This window comes from Corvus cornix, chromosome 2 (genome assembly GCF_000738735.6).
Source record: "Corvus cornix cornix isolate S_Up_H32 chromosome 2, ASM73873v5, whole genome shotgun sequence".
Classification (NCBI taxonomy): domain Eukaryota; kingdom Metazoa; phylum Chordata; class Aves; order Passeriformes; family Corvidae; genus Corvus; species Corvus cornix.
Genome location: NC_046333.1, coordinates 62603697 through 62626521, shown reverse-complemented (window position 1 = coordinate 62626521; position 22825 = coordinate 62603697). Strand labels below are relative to the sequence as shown.

Here is a 22825-nt window from a genome sequence, read left to right as displayed (position 1 = left end):
AAGTGAACTCTCAAAGACTTGTGGAGACTGATACATGTGTGAACTAGTGGTGTTTTGGTTTATTAGAATGTTTTGGAATGATTGGGTGCATGTGATATTTGGGAAGTTGTTCAACGTGTATCTTAAGCATCCTAAAGTACTGGTATAAAAGTTCCTGGCAGAAATCTAGATGATATTCTGAATTACTATGGTCAGTTCCTTGACATTTTTTTTGTGCAAGAAGCTTTTCACTCACTGCATTCCTTTAAAAGTATTTGATATATTTATTTTTTGGTTGATAGCATGATATGAAAATACTCCATATAGCTACTGCTTCTTGAACAGCAGCTCAAAGTTTTGGGTTTTTTTCCCAGGCATTCCAATGAAAACAAGTGAGAGAAATTGCCTTCGGTGTGTTCTCATGTACCAGACAGCACATTTATTTAGGCTGCTTGTTCTTTAAACAAGTCTTCTGACAATAAAAATTTTACAGTGCAGAAAGCTGTCATGAAATATTATACACCTGACTTTTCTTAAGCCTTGCTCAAAGAGAACAGATATTGAAATGCTTTTATTCGCTCTAATGCTTCAGCTTGGTAGCATATTATGGTAATCCAGAAATGGGTTCTCCATGTAATCAAGTGCTTGCTGTTTTAAGGCTTAGATGTAATACAGTAATTCAGAATATATTAAAAAATGTATTTAAAATGAGACCTTCTATTTGTGGATCTGGTTGCTTTTTTTGAGACCATGATTTCAGAAAAATCTAAGTACTTGTTTAACTTAATAATCTCATTGCAATAAAGCAGAACATTCAGGCTTTGATACACAGGAGCACTTAAACATATGATTAAAATTTGTTCTTGAAGATGAAGGCTTTTTAAAATTGAAGCTTTAATCATATGTTTTGCAGCCTAACTGAATCCCTGCCTGATAAGTGATGCTGTATGGACTGGATAGGTAGCTCTTTGTAGGCAGTGCATATCATAAGGAGAAATGAATGCACCGTGGGTTAGTGATCTGTCTGTGAGACCACAGAAGCTCTAGTGCACTTGGTTCGGTCTAATCCTCTGAGCAGAGCTGCTGAGTTTAAAAAAGCTGTCTTAGAAATGAATTTTGAACAACATTATCTTGAGAGAGTTGGAACAGCTAAGGACTTGCAGCCAAAACTGGTAATGATGGCATTTTGTTGAAACTGATAGAAGTGTGGATTTCTGACAGCTGTCTTCACGTGTCCTAATTTCATAGCTCAGTTTATATCTTGTAATTTGACCCCATTATCTTAGTACCACTTTGTTATATTTTTAAAATCTTTCTGTAATTGCTCTTTTTCCCCAAGGGCCTGATTTTTAGCATTGGTTTTGAACACTTGTATTTTTCAAGTAGTTTTCTTTTTCTACAGCAGAATCATGAGTGGACAATGTCAGACCAGGTTTTTGTATAGCACTGAAGTAATTTCATAATGGGTGAAGTATTTGAAAAATCTTTAGGGTGTGAGAAAGAATTACTTGCAGTGCTTGCAAATGTTTCTCCAAGAAAGTTTAGGAAATACCTGGTACACTAAATAAGAGTGTAGCACATGTGCTGTGAGTTTGTTTTAATACTAAATGTCTTTTTTTTTTTTTTTTTTTGTAAAAGGGAGAAGTGCTGTGCTTGGTGTTAGACCCACATGTATCCTTATACTTCTTTTCAATCTCACCATGTGTATGCAAGTTCACATGCCTGGGTGCTGGTTTATGGCAAGCTTAGGGTGTACTGGGGCAGAGGGCCCTCTCAGGTCTCACCCTGCCCACAGGATGGACATGCCATCACATGGGGAAAAACACATTAAGGACCCTTTTTGTTCCATTAATGTTTCCTGGAGTAATGTGTCTTGTATTTGTGCATTTATTGGCTTCCTTTAAACTCTAATTGTAGATAAAAGCATAGAGCCTGACTAACTTCAGCAGAATTGTTTCACACAACTTGAAGTAGCTTCTGCAAGAGGTGTGTTGTTGCAGTTGGATGCAGCATGTGAAAAATGAAAGGATAACTTGTGGAGCTGAACACGCTCCATTCATTCTCCTCCAGCTTCAGCACAGGAGGCTTTAATGATTGTGTGTGATGTTTCTAAGTGGTGAAAGTCACATCCAGACACACCTTTTTTAGCTAAATACAGTGAGTCGGTTGCAGGCACACTGACAATGTCCTTCTGATGTTGCAGCTCAGGAGACTGCCTGGCTTGTTTGCTCTATCCCATATACAGAGTAACTTCTGTTCTTTGGTAGTAGTCATGGTTTGAGGCAGCTGGGCAGACTCAAGTGAACCTTTGTGTGACTGTAACAAGGGTGTTACCTTAAAATTTGTGCTTACAGGGAAAGTTTCAGCCCTAGGTTGCATCGATTTTTTACACCTCTGTTGAGCTGCGGTGGCTTGACCTTGTCTGTGTGCCACACACCCACGCAGGTGCTCTCTCAGTCCCATCACAGGGAGTTAGTAGTTTCCACTTCAGGACGCTAATGCCAGGATTTGCAATGGGTACCTGCCTAGAAGCAGGCATTGCAGATACTTGCTGTTAGGAAGTCATTTTCAAGGCTAGACATCAGACAGTGTGGTGTCAGGAGGCCCTGAAGGCAGACAAGTTCTGCATTCCTTCCTGCAGTGCTTGTGTTCTGTTTTTCATATTTCACTCAAAATCTCCATGCTTTCATGTTAGTGTTTCTTCTTGTACTTACCCTTTCTGCCTTGAGCACACACTAATGTTTTCTTGCTTACGGGTGGTGTTGAGATGTTTCAGTGCTACAGGAAAGCACAAAGCTTTGTCACCTCCCAGAGACAAAGCGAAAGTGTCGCCAGGCAGATGAGTGAAATGGAACCGGTGACGGGTCTGAGTGCTTGGCGAGCTGTGGTCCTGGTGACTGTGCAGTTTACACCCCATGGGGCTGACCCTCCATAGCTCACTCACATTGGTTCAGACCTTCTGGTCCTGCCTTATCCTTTGGCATCAGCACCATCAGGGTCAGAGCCAGGGAAGTATGAGTCTCCTTATGAGATGAGCAGCGTACAATTTGAGGAAAGATGTCCAATTTCCTGGAAATCCTGTGCAACGTGAAAGGAGTACGATATGCGTGTGTGTGCATGTACGTGACTGGTAGAAGTAGGCAAAAAAAGTGGGTCTTTAGAGTTCCTGAGTGTTTACGCGTACCGGGGCCAGTCTGACTCTTCCTTGCCATGATTCATGCTGGTGCAGGATTCAGACTAATACATTTCTCTGGATTAGAATGCCCTTGAGATGTATTCATCTGTATTCCACAACATCTCATGGAGCCTGTTCAGTGGAAGTTTTTTTGCAGAGTTAAGGTGCTGCACTACAGTTTTGGTGACACATTTCATGCTTTGTTTGGGATGCTTTCCTAAACAGGTTATTTGTGTTTATGATCATGAAAGGGGAGATTTTAATGCTTAATAATGTATTTTATTTGTATGAGGGTCCATTGTTTTTCAGAAACCTTCCATTTACTTTAATTTCTGATCACTTTTCTACATATAACCAAATTTGGAATGGTCTTTTCCTCTTTGTTACTAACTCATTCTTCAGTGACTCCCTCTTCCCCTGCACGACACATACATCCAAGATGCTTTATTTTCAGGCTAACCTATTGGCAACTCACTTGTAATTACAATAGGAATTTTAATCCTCTGTAAAGAGGACTGGTGAATGTGTAATTAACTAATGACAGTCTGTGGGATAAGCGTAGCAAAGTGAAAGCCATAAAAATTCAGAGCAGCTGAGGTAGAACTTCATGGCTTCCCTGCAGCACCTGGAAAAGTGAGTTCTGCCAGGCTGGTAAAGTTGAGGAGATAGTTGGAAAGCTTGTGAGAGGACAATGCATTTTGAAGCGTTGGGGAAGAACAGGAGGAGTAGAGGCTGAGAACTGGAGGAAGATGTGTCTTTCCCCATTGATTCTGTCATCTGATCTGATGATGATGAGAATGAACCTCCCCTGCAGACCTGATTTCAGAGCCCAGCTGCAGTTGGATGGGGCTACCCTTCTCCATAGCCCTGAGCTCTTCCCCTGGCATGTGTCCCCTGGCAGGAGTAACAGAAGTCCCAGTTCTGATGGGCAGATGGAAGGACCAGTGGGTTGGGTTGCTCTGGAAGAAGGAGCTGGCCAAGCAGGCCGTGTGTCTGCTCTCCCTTTGACAGGCAGGTGTTCAGTGCTAACAGGATGGCTTTGCCTGTGCCAGCCTGACCTGGAGAGCTGCTTGTGGACAAGCTGGCCTCTCAGGGAGCGTGGAAGGAGTGCTCTTCCTGGTACCCACAGTGTTTCCTTTAAGGGCTGAGCAGGCAAGACATGGAGCTGCCTCCATGTCCTCTGATCCTGTTTGCTTCGTTTGATGAACTCCGATGGATTTAATGAGGCTGCGGTGAGGTGAGCCAGCCTGGGCTGTCTGGGGGTAGATCCTCTGATCTGCCAGGCTAGCTTGGTGTTGTTTGCTGGAGATTTCCACAGGGTGCTCTGCCTGTTTTAGGAAGTACCTCAGCTGTGCTCTGGCATACTGGTGTGAGGGAATGGCAAATGTGTGGTGGGACAGGGAGCAAAACTGAATTTAACCTACAGTCTTCGGGGACAAGGGTTATCATCAGTGACAATGAGATATCATAGTGAGTCCCTACAGCCAGCACACTGTGGCATTAGGTTGCTACTAGTGAAGAGCAGTGTATCAGGAGTCTGCTCGTCACTGTCACACTGAGTGCTGCATTTAGACCATCTAAAATTATCCCCTAGCCCTAAACCTCAATCATACACTTGAATCTTCCTATGGCTGCTTAGTGCGGCCTGCGTGCAGGGTCACAACCCTTTTAGTTATAAGAAGAACACTGACTTTTGAAATAGCTGTATCCATTTTATATCTGTTCCCACATCCCGAAATATTCCTACGTGTTCTTTTGTGCATCCCTCCTTTTAACATTGCTGCCTTTTATTGTATAAATGAAGACATTTCAGATTAGTGCAGAGTCAGAGTGAGTAGCTCACCTGTACAGACACAGCTGCTGTTGAAAAGCCACCTGAGTAAATGTGTTACAACTCCCCTAAATACTGAGATAACGTCTAGCGTGTAGGTTTAAATAACAGGTAGTTCTTGATCTGCTATAGCATTTCCAGTGACTCAGTGTTCCCCCCCACCCTGCTGCAGTAATTATAGAAAATTATTGCAGTTCCTGACTCAGAGAGAGGCTTCCTTCTGAGGCTTCTGGCCATGCTGGAGCTCCAGCTCTGCAGCTGTATGGAGCAAATTGTGAAGGGCATCATAGTAGCAGGTCCCAGGACTGCAACAAGAATATGTGGGAATAGCATATGTTTTAAACTAGTGATAGCAAGCCATAAAAAGATAGTTTGCTTTGGATTTGTGGTCAGGAATTTGGTTGCCAGAATCTTGGCCATGACTCTCGTATCTCTTAAAACCATGTGCTTACAAGAGAGACATTCCAAGGTACAAATCTGATGGCTTCTCTGACAAGCAAGGCTAGGAAACTGCAAAGTATAAAAATTAAAAAAAGGGTAAGTGTGCTCCCAGATTTGTTGTGATTTTGTGGCTTTTGAAGAGAAAATGTCTTCCTGCAGATTGTGGGAGCATAGGGCATGAAGCTTAGGGGACAAGCCTGAGGATGGGCTCAGCTGGGAGTCAGGTTATGAGGTGGGAGCTGCAGGGAAAGGTTCCACAAACTCCAAGAGCCCCATCATTCTCCCCCTAGGGAGGAATTCAGCAGGTACTGCAAGTCAGCATGTCACATATGCATTGACTGTCTGCAGCTGCCTTGGCCACTCTGGGAGCCACAGAATGGCAGCAGGGTCATGCTGCCAAATGTGACCTGACAGCCCTGCCCAGAGGGTGCTCAAGACTGCAGGGGAGGCTAGCAGAAGTGGACCAAAGGGCTCAAGGCTCTGGTTTGCCTCATGAGATGTTAGATCTGACAGGCACCTGAATTGGTCTTGATTAGTTTCATGTTCATGCAGCCTTCATTTGTGATGCATGCTCTTCAGATTTACTAGAGCTGCACTCTTGGTGCTGCTGCAAGCAGCTGTGCACAGCTGGTTGTCAGGCTTCTGCTTGTAAAATATTCGTGAAGGTCTTGCCATCAGCAAAGTGTATTCAGAAGGAGGTCTGTGGAAGTTGGGCCAAGTTTCTTAGAGGTGGGGATAGATTTTCCTGTGCCTTAAATACTGTAATGAACTCCACTGTCTGTGCTGAGGTGAGTAAAATCTGCAAAATGGATTTCCACTGTTTCAGCTTAAGCACAAGGATTTTCTCTTTAATTCCTTTTCAGTGTCTTTACTGTGTAAGAAGGAGGGTCTTGAGATTTTTTATGATTATGGTGCAGTGTTTTCAAATGCTTAGGCCAGAAAGCATTACATGCAAGCATGATATTTCCATTTGCTGCTCATCAAAGAATAGAAGTTTCATCCCCAAGCACTGCTGTGTGTAGTGAAAACATGGCTCTGCTGAGCATCTCCCTGTCAAAGTGCTAGTGCACTTAGTTCTTGGTTCACAAATATCAGGTAGATGCCTCAGGGGCCTATGAAATAAATAGAAGAGCTGGATGCCAGGAAGTGGGATGCACAAAAGCTACTTTCTGGCATCATTAAGGCAATGCAAGGAAGAGGACTGCACATGAAATGCTCTTACTAATTTAGTTTTAAGCTCCAGCCCTGCATGAAGTAACACATGCAATCTGAAGCCCTTTGGGTTTAGATGCCTTCACTACCCCTCTTGCAATAGAGTGCCAGCTCACTATCTTAGTGACAACTCATGGAGAAGGTGGAGTTCATGGTACCCACCACCTACATTACAGACTAAATGTTTGAAGTGCTTGCCTAGAATCTGTTCTTGTCTTGCACTGCCTAGGGGAGTTCCCAAGCCACCAACTGGAATAGAAAGTGGGAGTGGAGACACTCACTGGAGCTGTGTGGGTGCAATGAAGACTGAAAGATCCCATTTGGGTGGGAGGAGTATGAATCTGAAACCTATTCGAAAAGGCAGAGTGATATATATATATATATAATGCCCCATCTGTGTGAGTTTTGTTTTGTGTTTGTTTGGTTTTGTCCTTTATTTTTTGTCCTTTATTTTTATTGTCAAGCAGCCTGGCTGAGGTGCTTTGTGCCAGCAAGGTGAATGTTTTCAGAGAACCCAGCCAGTTCAGGTCTTTTGAGGAGGTGTGCTCTCTTTGTAAATTTTGAATGGCCTGAAGTTGAGACCGGCCCCAAGGTGTTGAGCAGTACATTTGGGTGCACAGGTACTTTTATGGATCTGAGATGTAAATTCTCAGAGCAGTGGAAGTGACTGCATGGCTTGAGCAATGTTTCAGCTGCCGATTTATATTTTCAGGCTGAGTGGACCATTAATGACTGAATGGGCTCTGCTGGGAAGGCTTGTCCTCACACCATGACAGCAGACGAGTCAGAAGTTGGAGAGTTAGCTCTGGAGCCTCTCCTCACTTGCAAGCTGTGTCTCTGTGAATATTCCCTGGATAAGATGACCACTCTACAGGAATGCAGCTGCATCTTTTGTACAGCGGTAAGATCTGTCAGTGCCTTTACATTACAGAAGCAGCGTAATGGAAGATGGACAGAACTGTGAGATGGGATTGCTTGTCTTGTACAAGAAGCATGTGTTACCTATGTTGACACAGGATGCTTTTCTAAAGAGCATTTGGTGTTAGCCTGTCTTGCCTTATTTAAAAGATTTCTCTTGTCATTTTGCTTTTGATAATTTATAACTCTAACATACGTTCCCATAGCAAGTAATAGTAACACCCAGTAATAAAGGGGGAAAAGATGCAGTGTAGGAGTGTTGGAGAACATACACAGTCTGCATGCAATCTCAGTATTTACTTTTTTCTGAAGCAAAATTTTGAAACATCATAGGATAGCTGTGAGCTTTTGTTTCCCTGCTATCCTTTTCTGAGTTCTCAGAGACCTTTAAAGTCTTTTATATAACTTCTAAGGGCAATCAGAAAACCTAAACAAAAATGAACCTTGGCCTGTTGAACTTTTGCCTCTGTGCTGCAGAGATGTTGCCCAGGTCATGCATTGCTTATAGTTGTCAGTAAAGACTTTCTGGCCTGCAAATTCAGATCAAATAAAGCTGGTGGAAATGATGGAGGCAGAGTTTGAATGAGCCGATAAAAGCCCTGCAGATAGTAATACTCTTCTGGTGTCTTTGTCAGCATGGGAAAAATGGACCTAGTTTCTCTGGTGGTAGTGCCTTTGATGTACCTGACTAATGGATTTTGGAAACAGGTCAGAATTCACTGGAGGATGTTGGTGTGGTGTTTTGTTGTTGCTTGTTTTTCATTTGTTTGCTCGTTTTGTTTTGGGGTTTTTACGGGCGGGGGGGGGTGTGGTTTGTTGTTTTTTTTACTCTAGAATAAATGTACTTAGTTTTATTTTTTAAAAACAAATTCTGGATAAGCATCAAGCAAGTATGTTTAAGTTTTACCCTTGATTCTTTGAATTCGTGGAAGAAATTTGGTATTTGTGAAGCCAGCTAGGGTGAGAATATTTTCACTTATGCTGAATTCAGGGTAGCTTAAACAGGATGAGGATCTAGCTGTTGAGTTTCAAGAAACTAGGATAAGATTGATTAATATGCATTTCAACCTGAACTTCATGAAGTTTGTTTTCCATACTGACTTGCACAAAACATTTCTGTATTTTAGTTTGTAACAAGTTTTAAGAGCACATACCTAAAAGGTAGGTGTAAAGATACTGCTATAAATACAAAAAAATAAAATTGGAAAAGTTGATACTTTCACCGTGGTCCCATGCCACTCCTATCCAAGAGCTCAGTGTCTCTGATTTAGTAGCATTAATAGTACATTAACCTCAGTGTCAGCTGGGCAGAGTAACCCTTAGAGAAGGGTGGGCTGCTGAGGACTGTGCCAGGACTCTACACTCCTCCAGAACGCTGGCCAAAGGGGTCACTGATGGCTGGGGATGTTGCTGTCCCCCCCCCCGTTGGTGCCACAGCTGCCACCACATCCATACACCTCTTACTTGGCCAGCGCCAGGAAGAACATCCACTGTGAACTTGGTGCTCCTGTGCTGTGACAGCGACATGGAGAGTGCAGTCACGGTGATTTGGCACCTGTGCAAACTTCTCTGGCTTTGTGTGAACCAAGAGCCAGCCATGAGTGAGCCCGAATGCAGCTGGGAGAAGCCTTTAGACATGCTCTATTTATTTCAGTGGGCGTAATATGTCTCAGTTGTGCTTATGCTCCAAGTCCAGCCTTTGACTGTTGTCTGTGTCAAAACATCCTCCGATGGATGTGTCTGAGCTGATGCATGCTCCGACATGTAGATCTTGCATCCTATAAGAAATATGGCTCTGGAAACTTTTAACCTGACTCCATGGCTTTCTGTCTTGAAGCCAAAGCAGTTTCTGGGAGGCCATATGAGTTGCACTTTTGGGCAGCCTCCAAAAAGCCATGTCAGGAGCAGCTTGACACGGAGTGCTGGGACTTGCATGGGGGATTGCTCGGGGCACAGCCTGCAGCAGCTGTACTGGTGTGCCATGCCCTAAATTTCCTCTCACCCATGCCAGGACATCTAGATACCTTCACACTGCACTTAAGAAAGGTGTTGGGGTAAGAATACCCACTGTGAGCTATGGGATTGAGCCCCTATTAGTTTTTCAGCTAGCAATGCTCTCAGCTTGTAGAGCTTATTCTTCTATCACTACGGGTAATTTTATAGATCCAAGAGTAGTATTAAATTTGAAATAGAAAAGGGGTTGACATGGATATAATAGATTCTGATCCAATAAGCTGAAACCATTGCTTTTGTTAATTTTTTGTTCTATTACATGTGAGGTCTTTTTTTTCCCCTCCTAACTGTAACAATGCTGCTGCAAGTATGATTGTTTTTCACTACAGCATTTATGGCTGTGGAAATAATTGGAAATTGTTACTATTTAGATATCTGTGGGGGTGAGGATGTATTTCCTTTCCATTTGTAGCCTGTAAAACCAAGGCATTCAAACTACTTAGAATGGTGTACAGCGATTTTTTTTCAGCTTAGAAACTCTTGCAATAAACAATATATCCCATAAAAGCTGTGTTCTAGCCAAAGTAAGTAAACTGTGCTTTAGAATGTGCATGTTCGCATTTTGGTGGAATGTTGCTAGTAGGGCAGGAGTTTTTCAAATAACTGTAAACATTTTTACTCTCTCTGTTCTGAGCAGAAAAAGCAGATGGCTTGCAGAACATACTTGTCATCTTACTTGGTAGCCCGATCAGGTCTGAAGAGACATCAGCCTTGTATTTTTCCACATTTGTTGCACTTGGCATAAGACTCCACTGCAGTGTGAGATAAAGCACACATTTACACATCCCAAGAACTTGGAAATGGCTGTAGTGTACCTAATGACTTGGTTTCAATGTGTTTGGATGTATATTAGTTTTGAATGAAAGACTGATCTCTGAAGATGGTTGGGCAGGGATGTGAGATAAAATATATCTGCGAAAGTTTTAGAGGACTGCACTTTACATTATTCAGTTCATTTCCTGTATCTATAAAACCTTTGCAGAGTACCATGCCATGGTGCACACTTTTACATACGGATATTCAGCTTCAGTACTGCTCAAGCTACATAATTTTACGGTACTTGTCCCATTTCCAAAAGGGGAGGGGGTCTTATCTGTTCCTCATACTGCTCATCTTGTTCCTTGTTTTGAAGGGGGGATGTCCTTCTTATCAGCAGTCCCTTAGGTTTACCTTTTGTTGCAATTTTTTGTTCCTTGGATGTGCAACTACTCAGGTTTTTGCCCCCGTGGTGGTCATGGTATTTTCACATATGTATGTGAAATAATTATACACTGTGTCTGACCACACCATAATGGTGCTAAAAAATACAGTATTTTAGTGCACTTTAGTGTATCTGGGTCCAAAGCAGACAAATATTAATTACATCTTGATTGATCCACTTACAGAATAATACTTAGAATATTATACTTATCTCTAATAAAATTTCCTAAATCCTCGCTTCCTCCCTCCGTGCCTCACTCAGGTAAGACTCAGGTGTGCTCTGGTGGGGCAGTGCCAGGAATGGACAGGCCACCCTCCCTGCTTTGCCTTTGCACTGCACACTGGGTGTTGCCCAGGCTTTGGTGCTCATTAGACTGTCTGGAAAGTGTGCATCTAGGAGACTCCTACCTTTTCAAAACATGGCTGAAACTGGGAAAGCAGCAGGGGGAGACAGTGAATGATGTGATCACGTGCATCTTGCATCCCCTTAGCTAGAAATGCCCTGGTGTCTGGCACAGCATAAACTACCCTTTGGAAGTGCTAGTGAGGAGTGCAGGACTAGCAGTAACACTGGGAATAACAAGGGCCCTATGAAAGACTTGGTGTGAGTCTGTAGCCTGTATGCAGTCATGGATGTGAGGTTTTAGCAGGTGTGATAAGATTGCCTTGGTGGCAGTGGTGACAGAAGGGAACCCGTGCTGTTGCCAAAACGTGGTCTTAGGGGTCAGTAAAAAACCCAGGGTTGGCTTTTCTCTGCAAACCAATTCTTTCTGGTTTTGTCCTTCTTCCCGTCCTCCTAGGAATTTCAGAGCCCCAGTGACAGGTGAGCAATAAATGGGATTGCTGCTATTTATGTCAAGCAGCAGCTTATGTTCATCTATTTTGTTTACTGGCACAGGGTTTGAGATGCCGAAGACAACATGTAACAAACTGGAAACAGAAGATGCTTTCGAGTATGTTATTCTGTACTGTTGGCACAGGTTTATGCAGAATTAGCACGATTCACCCCTTTTTTTTTTTTCCCCAAGCAAATTCTTTGTTGAGTCTTGTACTTCTGAGAAGTGTATGAGGCAACTGGGTTACAAAATGTGCTAAACAAATACCATGATGATCTACCTGTTTGTTATTTTGATGCACACAATGCAGTCCAAATGAGATTAAACTTCATGCAGCCTTAAAAGGAGAAGTCAGCATGTAAGACTGGGTAGCTTCTGTGCTGTCTTGTGCTCTTACAAGTTGGAGGTGTTCCAAAGGCAACTGGAGAACAAGATTTTCTGCCTCACTTTTAGCTATGTGTGACAGCAAGGCTAGGGCTAGACATTGGGCTAAAAAGGCTCCTTTGCTGCAGTGGACAGCATGGTGCTGTGGGCAGCTGCCTGCCTGGGCCTTGAGGGGCTTCAGCCTCAGAAAGAGGCTGCTGCCAGCTGCTTTTACTAGAGGAGAAGAAGAAACTCTTACAGAAATAGCAGTTTCTCTGTTGGTACTTCATCAACAGGGCACTCTGAGGCTCCTCTGCTTTCCTTAATCTTAAGAACAGCTGTGCATTGTCCTGCCTCCTTTGGGTGGCTGAATAGTAACATTTTGCCCTTAGTGCTGTGAAGTTTCAGATTGTTTGTGGAGGGGAGCACTGAAAAACTCGAAAAATTAATGTGAAGGGTCTTCAGCAAAAAAACATGAGCAGAAAAGTCTGAGAGCAGAGGAGACTGAGTAGATGAAGGACTAGGCAGAGGCAGATGGCAAAAAGAATGGGATACCTGCTAAGTGAAGCAAATGTATATGAATAATCCACTGAAATAATACTTAGTAAAACTTATGAGTAAGGGAATATTTGGATTTGCCATCATCGAGCCAACACTGGGTTTTAGTATTGCATCTGTTTCTTTGTGCTAATTTTCAAGAAGGGGTTTGTTCTCCTCTTTTTCCTCCTTTTCTCCCCATCCTAGGAGAAACCTTCTCACGACTGCACCAGAACACTCACTACCTTCTCCTCTTCCTAAATATACCTTGTGCTGCAACACCCCACTTACTTATATAAAGCTCACCTCAGATTGTTTTCCATTTGGAAGTGTTGACGTTTGGGATTCTTTTTTTCCCAGCTCGACATTTGAAATGTTTCAGAATAATTCTGTTTTCAAGTTGAGAATTCCTACACCTGCTAATATTGGCACTGAACACAGAGCACGTCTGTAGTAATTTAGATGGTTTAAGATCTTCTTGCATGTATTTCTGTGCAGAGTAACACCAGAGGCAGAGTTGGGATACCAAAAGAGCACAGATTGCCTTTTGATGGATACTAGTATTCAGGAAGAGGGGACTGCATGTTTCTGAAGTCACTAGAGGTGGCAGTCTCTGGATGGTGGTCAAGGGAAGACAGGGGAGGAAGAGGGAACGAATGTTTTAATGACAGCATTGCATCAATGAAGTTGGTGTTATCTGCATTTAACCAGTGAAGAAGTCAATGTGAAGTAAGTTGTCAGTGCCTCAAAGTGCCACAGTAACTGAGCCAGACTGGGACATAAGCCTTATGGTCATGTCTGTTTTGTAGCTGTTGGTAAGGCCAGGTTTGGCCTGACATGGATTCTTGGCAAGAGAAATTATATTTGCAGCTGGTTACATTTTGTGAAGGGTGAATTTCTCTGGTCCTGTTCTCTGGTCCTTTTTTGTTTGGTGGTACCACATGGCAACGATTACCAGGAACCTTTCATGATTTTTATGAACGGCTGCCAGGATGTGTTGGGCCATGAGTAAACTGGTTTCAGACCGTGCTTCTGAGCAGAATTTAGCACCACTGGTAGATATTTTGGAACAAAGCTGATGACAGTGTATTTCTCAGGTACATTTGAAAGATCCCATAAAAAATATGCTGGTCGACCAAGAGGAGGCAATTATGTTCTGGTCCATTGTCATGGTTACTTGGTGTTTTCACTTGGTCGTGACAAAATAAAATGCTTGTCAGAGATGTTTTTCCTTCCCTTATACTGAGCCATGAGCTGACTGTATGTTCTTTGAAGCTACAGGGGCATTTTTTCACTTCCTTTCAAGCGTCTTTCCTGATAAGGCTCTTATGTGGCCTGATCTTCTATCCATTTGATCTTCTATACATTCATGTACCACTGTATCTGGTCCTTAGCAATTAAAACAGAGACTGGGCATTATGCATATTTCGTTGGAATTTTGTTTCTCACTTGAAACCGTGCCTATTATAAGTTTATCTGTAGCAAATTAAGAAATTACTGGTTTTGTGGTGTAGTTTCTAAAAACTTTCTTTAATTGGAAAAGCCTCACTTTTTTTTCCAACTGAAGTGCAAATGCCTTCAAGCTGATTGCCAATACACTTGTTTAATCTAGTTTTAAGACCTGCTGAGAGATACTTGAGAGACTGCAGGAGTTTGAGTACCACATATTGAAAGTGACTGATCCCTTTTGGAGATTGAACACACTGAAGTGCAGATGTCGTGGCAATGATGAAGATATTATTAAACATTATATTGATCTGCCATAAGCACTATGAGTACTGTCTGGGGGGGTGTATTTATCTTAGTACACGGTTGATTTAGATACTGGGTAGATCAGGTGGTTAAATGTAGGTTCTGACGTGAACTGTCACACTGAAATTAGTAATACTAGATTGTGTATGCACCGAAGGACAGGTAACATTTCTAGAACATAAGAAATAAATGAATGTTGTTTTACTGAATAAAAAGTACATAACCATGGCCCAGAACTAAAATAAAAACTGAATGCCTATCTATTCATCTGTTCTGAATCATGAGACACTCTGGAATGTCAACTGAAAAGTTAAGTATCCTCTCCATATACAATATTTCCACATCCCTCCCTCAAATCTGGAGTCTGTAAAAAAGCTAAGGCTAAACAAAACCCAAACCCCAAACAAATACAGTTTTGTGGACAAATCTGGAAGGGAGATTTAACAATTTAAATAATTCCTGTGGATTTTAAGAGGGAGACCTGAATTTTTCTTTTTTTTTTTTTTTTTTTTTAAATGGAAATTGTCTTCAAGTTATATGTTAGAAGGAAAGACCTTCTTGTTTTGGCAAGATGCCTTCAATCATTTTGTGCGTTTTCACATTTAATATAGATCATGGCCTAGTACTGTCTGGGAAATACTGCAGATCTATTCTTTACCTTTCCATAATTGAATTAAAGACAAATACCCTTAGTTATCCTGTACCAACTGCTACAGAGTGGCTGGCAGCAATATCTGTGGCATTCAACAGGAAAAAATGCCAGTGTTTTCCATTTCTTTCTTCTTCCTAGCCATCCCTCCATGTTTCTTAATAAAGGTACCTGTTCAGTTTTGCCATATCACATATGGGGTTTCTTTTATGCTTTTGCATCCAAACTAATGAGACTGCATTTTGGGAGCTGAAGAACTGTAAGCAGGTGGGAGAGGAGCGAGGTAATGGAACATGTCTGGGTACTTGAAAAGCAGTATGTAGGAATGATTGAGATCCATCTTTTGTCTTTGATACATAAATTATCTGAAAGTGGATTTGAATAGAAGCTTCAGATTTCACAGTGAAAGGTATGTAGTACCTTTGTCACATCATTACCTAGCAACATAAGACTGAAGTTATACTTTGAACTCATTTTTATGTTAAAATGCAGAACTGTTATGATCTCTTTGCAGAGTAAATACATTTCCAAACAGACATATTTTTCTTGGTCAGTACATTAAAAATCCCCTCTGTACGATATACTTGGGGGGAAAAATAAGTTGAAGTTAGAGCAGCATGCAGAAGTGTTGAAATGAAAAATCAATGAACAGCCTGAACAGAATTTTCTTTCTGGGGCTTGAAGCTGACCACTGAAAACACTTCTGTTTATTACTGAAGAAGGAATCTTTTCTATTACTAGTTTGTCCATTCCTAGATTAGGCTTTTCAGTGTATTTTTAAAGATGCTTCCGTCACATTTCAATGTACTCTTTCAACAAACCCTTAGCTCCAGGAAGTGAATGTGTACTTGGGGCATTAGTAATTATTTGCCTAAATCATAATATTTCCTACAAGTCTTGCAAGATAAAAAAAAAGATGCATATATGTTGCATGATAATTTTATCCAGGTACTTTATAGGCCTTAACTTACTAGATACTCATGAGTAGCATTTTGTGAAGTAGGTAACTGGATATTGATCTTATTTTATTAAATAGAGGAAGGTGATGGCCTGAAAGACAAAACCAACATAAGAGGAAAAAATCTTGCCCCAAAAAGCTTTGACAGCAAATTACTGGAAAAAAAAATCATTATACATTATGACTCTCAGGCAGAGAAAAAAATACTTGTAGTCCTCTTTTGACTGAAATTGACAGTAGTCCAGCAGGAGCAAAACGTGCTTTGCAAAGCTAGATCAGCATCAAAACATTCTGCTAGGTGTACTGAGTTTTACTAGTGGAATTACATTATTGCATTTGATTTGATCCTGCTTACTTGAATGCCTCAGGATTTTATTATGTTTCCCAGAACACAGATATGTACATGATAGAGTTGCTCAGTAGGGAAAATCTGAGTAAACTGTATGTAACTGATTAGAGCACACTTGCAGGTATGGGAATAAATGCTACTTGTGTTGGTGTCTGCCTTTTCTTTGAGGGGTGAACACAGTGGAATCAAGCCTCCAGTGTGTGATCTGTAGTCAGCAGGATTCTAACCTGTTCAGCAAGACCTCAGTAGATTTTTAGTTTGTTGTCTCAACCATCTGCCTCGGCTATGTGACACATTCATGGAAACTTTGCTGGCTCTGGCCATGGAAAGTAACAGGATGGCATTAATGTCACTGTAAGCCACGGATCCTTAGATGTTAAGGTCACTCCAGCCACTGACTGCTCTCCATACTCAAAAGTCACCACACTGCAGGAAAATGGTGAGAGAGTGTAGCCCAGGGTGTTGAGACCTCCTGATTTCTTGGATGTCAGGATTAAGACCCTTTCAGGCAACACTTTGTATCACAGAAGACAGAGCATCTTGATTTTTCCTTCCCTTTGAAGAGCAGTTAAATAGCATATGTAGTGTGTGCAGTTTTCCTGAGATACTGCTGGTTTTTGTAGACAAAATGCACAAAAAATCTTGCCATTTTATGTCTGTAATAATGTACTCTCTAAAGTGTGGGAGGACACACTGCTGAGAAGGTCAGTTGTGATTCATTATATAGACACTGAAACAACTTTTCATCACGTTTTTGGCTTGCATCTTTTCAGAGCCTCTTAGTTGCCAGTTCTCAAGTAAGCAGCTGAATTAGTGGCTGAGCTGTAAATAATGGTAAAACCCCTCTGAAAACAGTTTTGCTGCAAAAGTTGAAGGCATATTTTACAATTTTAGTGATTTTTCTAATGTTTCTTCTTTGGTGCTAAGAGGGAACAAGAAATTCACATCTTCATTCATGTATGTACTTTGGTAAAAAAGCTTAATCCTTCAGCGGTAAATATTAAATGCTTCTTTCAAGTTTCCTGGCACCTTTAAGTCCTTTTTGTATTGCACCCAAAGCACCTCCAAGCACAGAAAGTCAAGACAAAAGATTTCACACCTCTAAAAATGATTTAACAGGGAGATTTTCTGGGAACTACTTGAAGATCTGTGGCACTGCACAGCTCAATTATAAAATCTGTCCAAATCACCCTCTGAAAACACAGAAGGCTTTGGTTGCCCACCTGTGCTCACCTACAACCAAGCACTGGATTAGAAGAGAAGAATCATCCAGATCCATTAGCAATCCTCAGAAACCTCTGTTCTCCTGCCTTGGTACGCCTAATGACTTAGATACTGCATATTGAAACTGATGGCAAAATCTATACTGTGGATTGAAGCTCCTTAAGAGCCTCATACCCGTTCTTGAACGGAAGCGTAATCGTCAGTGCTCCGAGCTTCTGTCCTGAGAGTCTAAATTAAGAACAGGCTTCTGGGCTGCTGCTGGGCCTGCAGTAGCTTCTCAGGCTTTGTCCTCCCTCTGTAACCACCTGACCTGAGCTGCCCCCAGAATACAAATTCACTGTACCATGCTGTCAAAACAAATTACTAAATATCAGGCAGCACCACAGAGGAGACAGAACCCAGGATCTTAGCAAAAGTAAAATGTTGCTCTCCCATGCTTGCTGAGGAATTAAGGCAGCCTAAATGCTTTGGTGGGAGGGAAACATTTGCCCTTCACCAACTGCTGCCCTGAGACTTGATCCAGAAAGTAATCAGGTCTCCCATGAGGAGCTGGAGCAATATGTAAGGAGGCTCTGCCCACATATCCAAGAAATGCACTTGACACACTGCAGCACAGGCCTTGGGGACGGGACTCTGAGAGCAGAATTTTCTGTTTACGTTATTTGTGGAGGAGGCTTGGTACAGGTACAAACCAGGGAGGAAATCTGTGCAGGGAGTGAGCACCTGCAGCCCCGTTTCTCCTGTGGTATGTGCTGAAGCATGTGGGCAATGCTCAGTGCTTAATGAACGTGGAGCTGCAGGACAAAGTCATCCACAGCCTTCATCTGCACCAGTAATGGCACTGGGAGCCACCCTGGCCTCCGGGCACGCTTTTTGTGGGCTTTCCTTATGTCACCTGCTGCCACTGCCCACACCATGGTGGCAGATGTGGGCAGGGCCCTGGCAGCTCCACTGTCACCAGGATTCTGCTCACAGGCACCGCTGTGGTTCCATACCTGCTTCTGCTCACTGCTCTGTGAGGGAGCTGCAGTGCTGGGGGATGATTTGATCTGGGGTAAACTGACTTTGTGAAAGCACTGTGCCTAGATGCTTTTGGGAGAAGATGGGACAGGGCACCAAGACTGCTGTTAGAATAATAAAATAATAGCTCCTGGTTAAATCTGGGCTGATAATCCCTAGGGAGCTAATACTGCCTTCAGTTGTTGACATGATTTCTTTTTTGCTCTTCACCTGTATCTCCCTCACTTCCCACGTGCTACTTGCACCATCAATTCCTTATCAACCGTCTCTGCTGCTTTCTTATAGGGGTTCATGCTGGATCTGAATACATTAGTGCTTAATGAGCTACATATTTAAAGCTTACCAGTTAGGTTATATCCCAACATTCTTCTAAGAGAATACACTTCCAGTATCAAAAGTAAGTTAATTTAAAATCCCACTAAGTTAAGCTGATTCTACTTGCTTGAACTAATATCTCTCTATAGCTCATCAGAATTAAGCAAAACGTGGATGCGGACATTTCAGTAGAGAGACAGACAGAATAATAAGGAAATCTCATTTCCATTTGCAAAAGTCCTAATTATCCTGATGGTTAAGAGGGAATCAGTTTTCCAATAAAAAATACAAATGAGGATATTTCTTTAATCAGAGCACCGTATACAAGGCCTTCTCAGAATAGTCTAAACTAACACAGACTTGAATGTTAAATGCCTATAAATAATAAAACAATGATTTTGGGGATTCTAAAGATACCATACTCTGAAGGGCTGTGATTTCCCCATCACCCACCCATTAGCTTTTGAACTCAGTGCCTCTTCCAAAAGTTGGCAAAGAGACAGAGGTCTCAAAACCATATTTCTCTTTGACATATTTCTTGAAAACCAATGGGGCAATAAGGGAAGAAGTCAGCAGTACTGGGGAGGGGATTTGTCATGTGGGCATGAAATATAAAAACTTTAGGGAAAAGCTACATTAGTCCTACCTTTTGTAACATATGCTTATTTTCATTAACAGTTAACTATGTAAGCTGATACCAAAATCTGTCAGAAGTCCACGCTTTGTTGTTTTGCTAATGGTGGTTTGCAATTTATTGTATGCTTTGCCATTATTTTGAGGAGACTTCGTTGTTTCATTTTATTTAGAAGTGACCTTACTTACTTACCTGTGCAATTTGGAGGAACAATTCGAGTACTGTTCTTTGGTATATTGCATGAGTTTTGGGCCATGATTTTACTGAAGACTCTAGAATATGTGCTGTAAAGACAAGCTGAATATATTTGAAACTGGCATGCCAAATCAAGGGTGGGGAGAGTAGAGTAGAGGGCTTTTTGAGCATGGAGGGGAAGCCTGCTGTTTTTGTGTAATGGAACAATTTGGAAACATTCGTAAGGTGGCCTCCATGCTGGAAATGGACTTTGGGTAGAGTAGAGGCTGATGATAAATCATGATAAACCATGGAAATTATTTTATCTATGGGGGGGGTTGAGGGGGAGGAAGAACTGGTAGCTGCACATCTTCTAGGGCCGATTAAACCTCCCAACCAGGTTGTAAACCCCCTTCCCCTTTTGTGCAGCTGAGAACAGTAATCTCTTTCTTGTAAATGAGTTCTCCTACAATGGAGAATGCTGGCTGAGAGTCTGAATTAAGAAACAGGAGGAAAAACAAAGGAACGAAGTCTGTTTAATTAGGATAAAAGATACTCCCCCCTGCCAAATCCTCCAATCCCAGTTTAGCAGAGCACAGGGCTTGTTAGGGCTGAAAGGTCTGACTTGCTGACTTAGGTAAACGCAGTGCTCAGCAGATGAAGTCATGCATAATTAATTGTTCTTTGTTGCATTCTTTCCAATGTAATGACTTGTAGCATTCACACTTGTAATAATTGATGTTTGCTGTGTGCTGGAGCTTCAGGACAGCCAATTAAGGCGCTGAAGGTGGGAACTGCGCAACATCTCTGCCATCTGGTTGTTACCAACATGTGGGCTATAACGTTGTTTTTCCTTCTTTACTTGTTTCTAGTGTCTAAAACAGTACATGGAGCTGGCAATTCAAGAAGGTTGTGGTTCTCCTATCACATGTCCAGACACGGTATGCTTGAACCATGGGACCCTACAAGAAGCAGAGGTATCTATACTTCCTGTACTTCTTTCTTTCTCCCTTTTTTAACATATATCCCCCAAATTTCTTTATCTGTGTAATAAATATAATCATACACCTTCTCCTCCCTTTAATTACCTTTAATGAGCTTTTGGCAAGAGGCCTGACTGACAAGAGGAGATAGGAACAAACAGATGTTTTTCAAGGGTTTTGCTCCTTTTCCCCTCCCTCTGTGCCTTGGGGAAGGGTTTACTTGGCATCTGGACAACCTCTGAATTACCCATGCAGGTGACTTAACCAGAATACCCTGTATCCTGGAATTGCTGAGCCTCCATTAGACTGTCAGTTCAGTCAGATTTGATTTGACTGCAAACACTGAAATTCTTGATCTTTCTTAAGAGCAAGAACTCAGACTGATGATATGCAAGGCCAGAATTTCCTTGTGTATGTTGATCTTGGGCTGCAACAAGCAATTTGCAGTCCAATATAATCACACAGGGCTGTATAATTACATGGAAAGAAAGGTGTCTGCGCAGCACCAGGTAGAAGTAGGTCTTAAGAGATATGGAGGGTGTCTCTTGGGATACACCCAAGGGATGCTTGCTTGCCTGCTTTGTGAGGCAGGAATGTCCCTGCTGGGCCTGAGAATACAAATAGGACAAAAAAAAACCCCAGGAAAAATAAGATGGCTAAGGGATTTTGATTGGTTTTGCGCATTCTCTCAGCATTTGTTTGCAGGAATAAACTAAAGGAGAATTAGATCTTCATCCCTGATCTGAAGAAGAGAAGTTTGTCTTCTGGATTCCCTTGAGCCCTGTGCATACAGATGGCATAAGAACAATATAATCCTATTCAAATGCCATCAGTGACAGTGTGATTCCTGATACCTTGCATTGAAAAATGCCTTTTTCTCCAGAAAAAAATCAGGATCTGCTCTCCAGCATACATTTGAAATGTTGTGCTTAGTTGAATCAGGGCATGGGACTTACAGCTGTGCTTGTTACAGCATGCAGGCGTATGGTAGAGCTTTTTTTTCTGGCTGAATCCAGCTATTGTTAAAAGTAGCCAGCTGTTTCCCTTCCTCCTCTTTCTACAAAGATACAGAGAGGGTGTAGCAATGTCCTTCCACCCATTGCACCAGATTGGAGGCATCTAGCCCTTATTGAAAATGTATTTTTAAATGAAAATTAACAAATGACAGGAAGAATTCTGCTCTGTTCAACCAGGGTTCTAATGCTATAGGAATTAAGAGAGATATATTTCCCCTTAGTAAAGGACACTCCAGGGGCATGTATTAATGGACCACTGGCCTAATCCTTGGGTGTTTTTTGGGCTGACAGCAGAGTGACTAAACAGCCCAAATGTGCATTAGTGTCCCTTGGATGACTGAATGTTCTGACACTCCCTTTTGGCGATGTGCTTGAAACACAAGCCTTCTGCTTGAATAGAAAACAAATCCCCAACCTGGTTAAAATTACTGCTTATGTATTTTACCAAGTACCTGTTTCTTTAAGGAAGAAAACCACCCAGAAAAAACAGGAATGACTGAAAGAATAGATTGACTCCATTAACAATCTGAAAGAATAGTATGTAAACTACAGATTTATGTATGAACATTCTCTATTCCTTTTTTTCCCTCTATAAAGAAAAGCTTTTCTTTGTGAAAATGTGGCTTTTAAAAGCTCTTTCTTAAAAATCCAGAACCTTATCAGATGATAGAGAACGTGTTTAACTATGGCTATTGTTTGGCGTGGAAGTACTGTTTAGAGTTACAGTTTATTCCTTACACACTCTCAAACTCCTGGTGTAAAAGTATGAGGCTTCTCACCTCTGGAGGGTCTGCAGCTTTTGTCTCTGCCTTCTGGCAGGACAAGGTTCCTCACCAGGACAGTGCTATGAGGAATGACATGTTGCCTGTACTGCGGGGAAAAACAAAAATAAAAGGTCCTTTTTTTTCTCCTCTGTGATAGCATCAGTGTTTTGAAAAGGTGTATTTTTCATGTCATGTTCATTTCAGACTATTCTGTGACTGCTGTTCATCAGGTACTGTTACAGTTTGGAGAAAAAATAGCAGTTCAATCTCTTTGTCATGGACATGGTGCTAAATTGGTTCCTATACTTCGGGCTAAATGCATCTCATTATGTTAGCTAGAACAGTTGTTTTGTTTGCTTCTTTAAGTGCATTTTGCCATAGCCTGCACAAGGGAGATAAAGGTGAATTTAGGCATAATTTGAAGTGAAGGAAAGCCTTTTCATTGACTTCAGTGCATTTTGGATTGAGCTTTCTTCAATAAG

General features: G+C 41.8%; 1 protein-coding gene across 3 annotated transcripts in view; it reads left to right on the top strand.

Annotated features, from left to right (window-relative positions):
• RNF144B (ring finger protein 144B) overlaps positions 1 to 22825 on the top strand; it is a 95668-nt gene that overhangs the window by 52740 nt on the left and 20103 nt on the right. For 2 of the 3 annotated variants that reach the window (XM_019287887.3, XM_010402909.4), the window contains exons 2-3: positions 7351 to 7539; positions 20453 to 20557. In XM_019287887.3, the coding sequence (XP_019143432.2) occupies positions 7375 to 7539; positions 20453 to 20557 (270 nt within the window). In that variant the 5' untranslated portion in view covers positions 7351 to 7374. The remainder of the gene's footprint in view (positions 1 to 7350; positions 7540 to 20452; positions 20558 to 22825) is intronic. The other variant, XM_010402910.4, reaches the window with a different exon arrangement.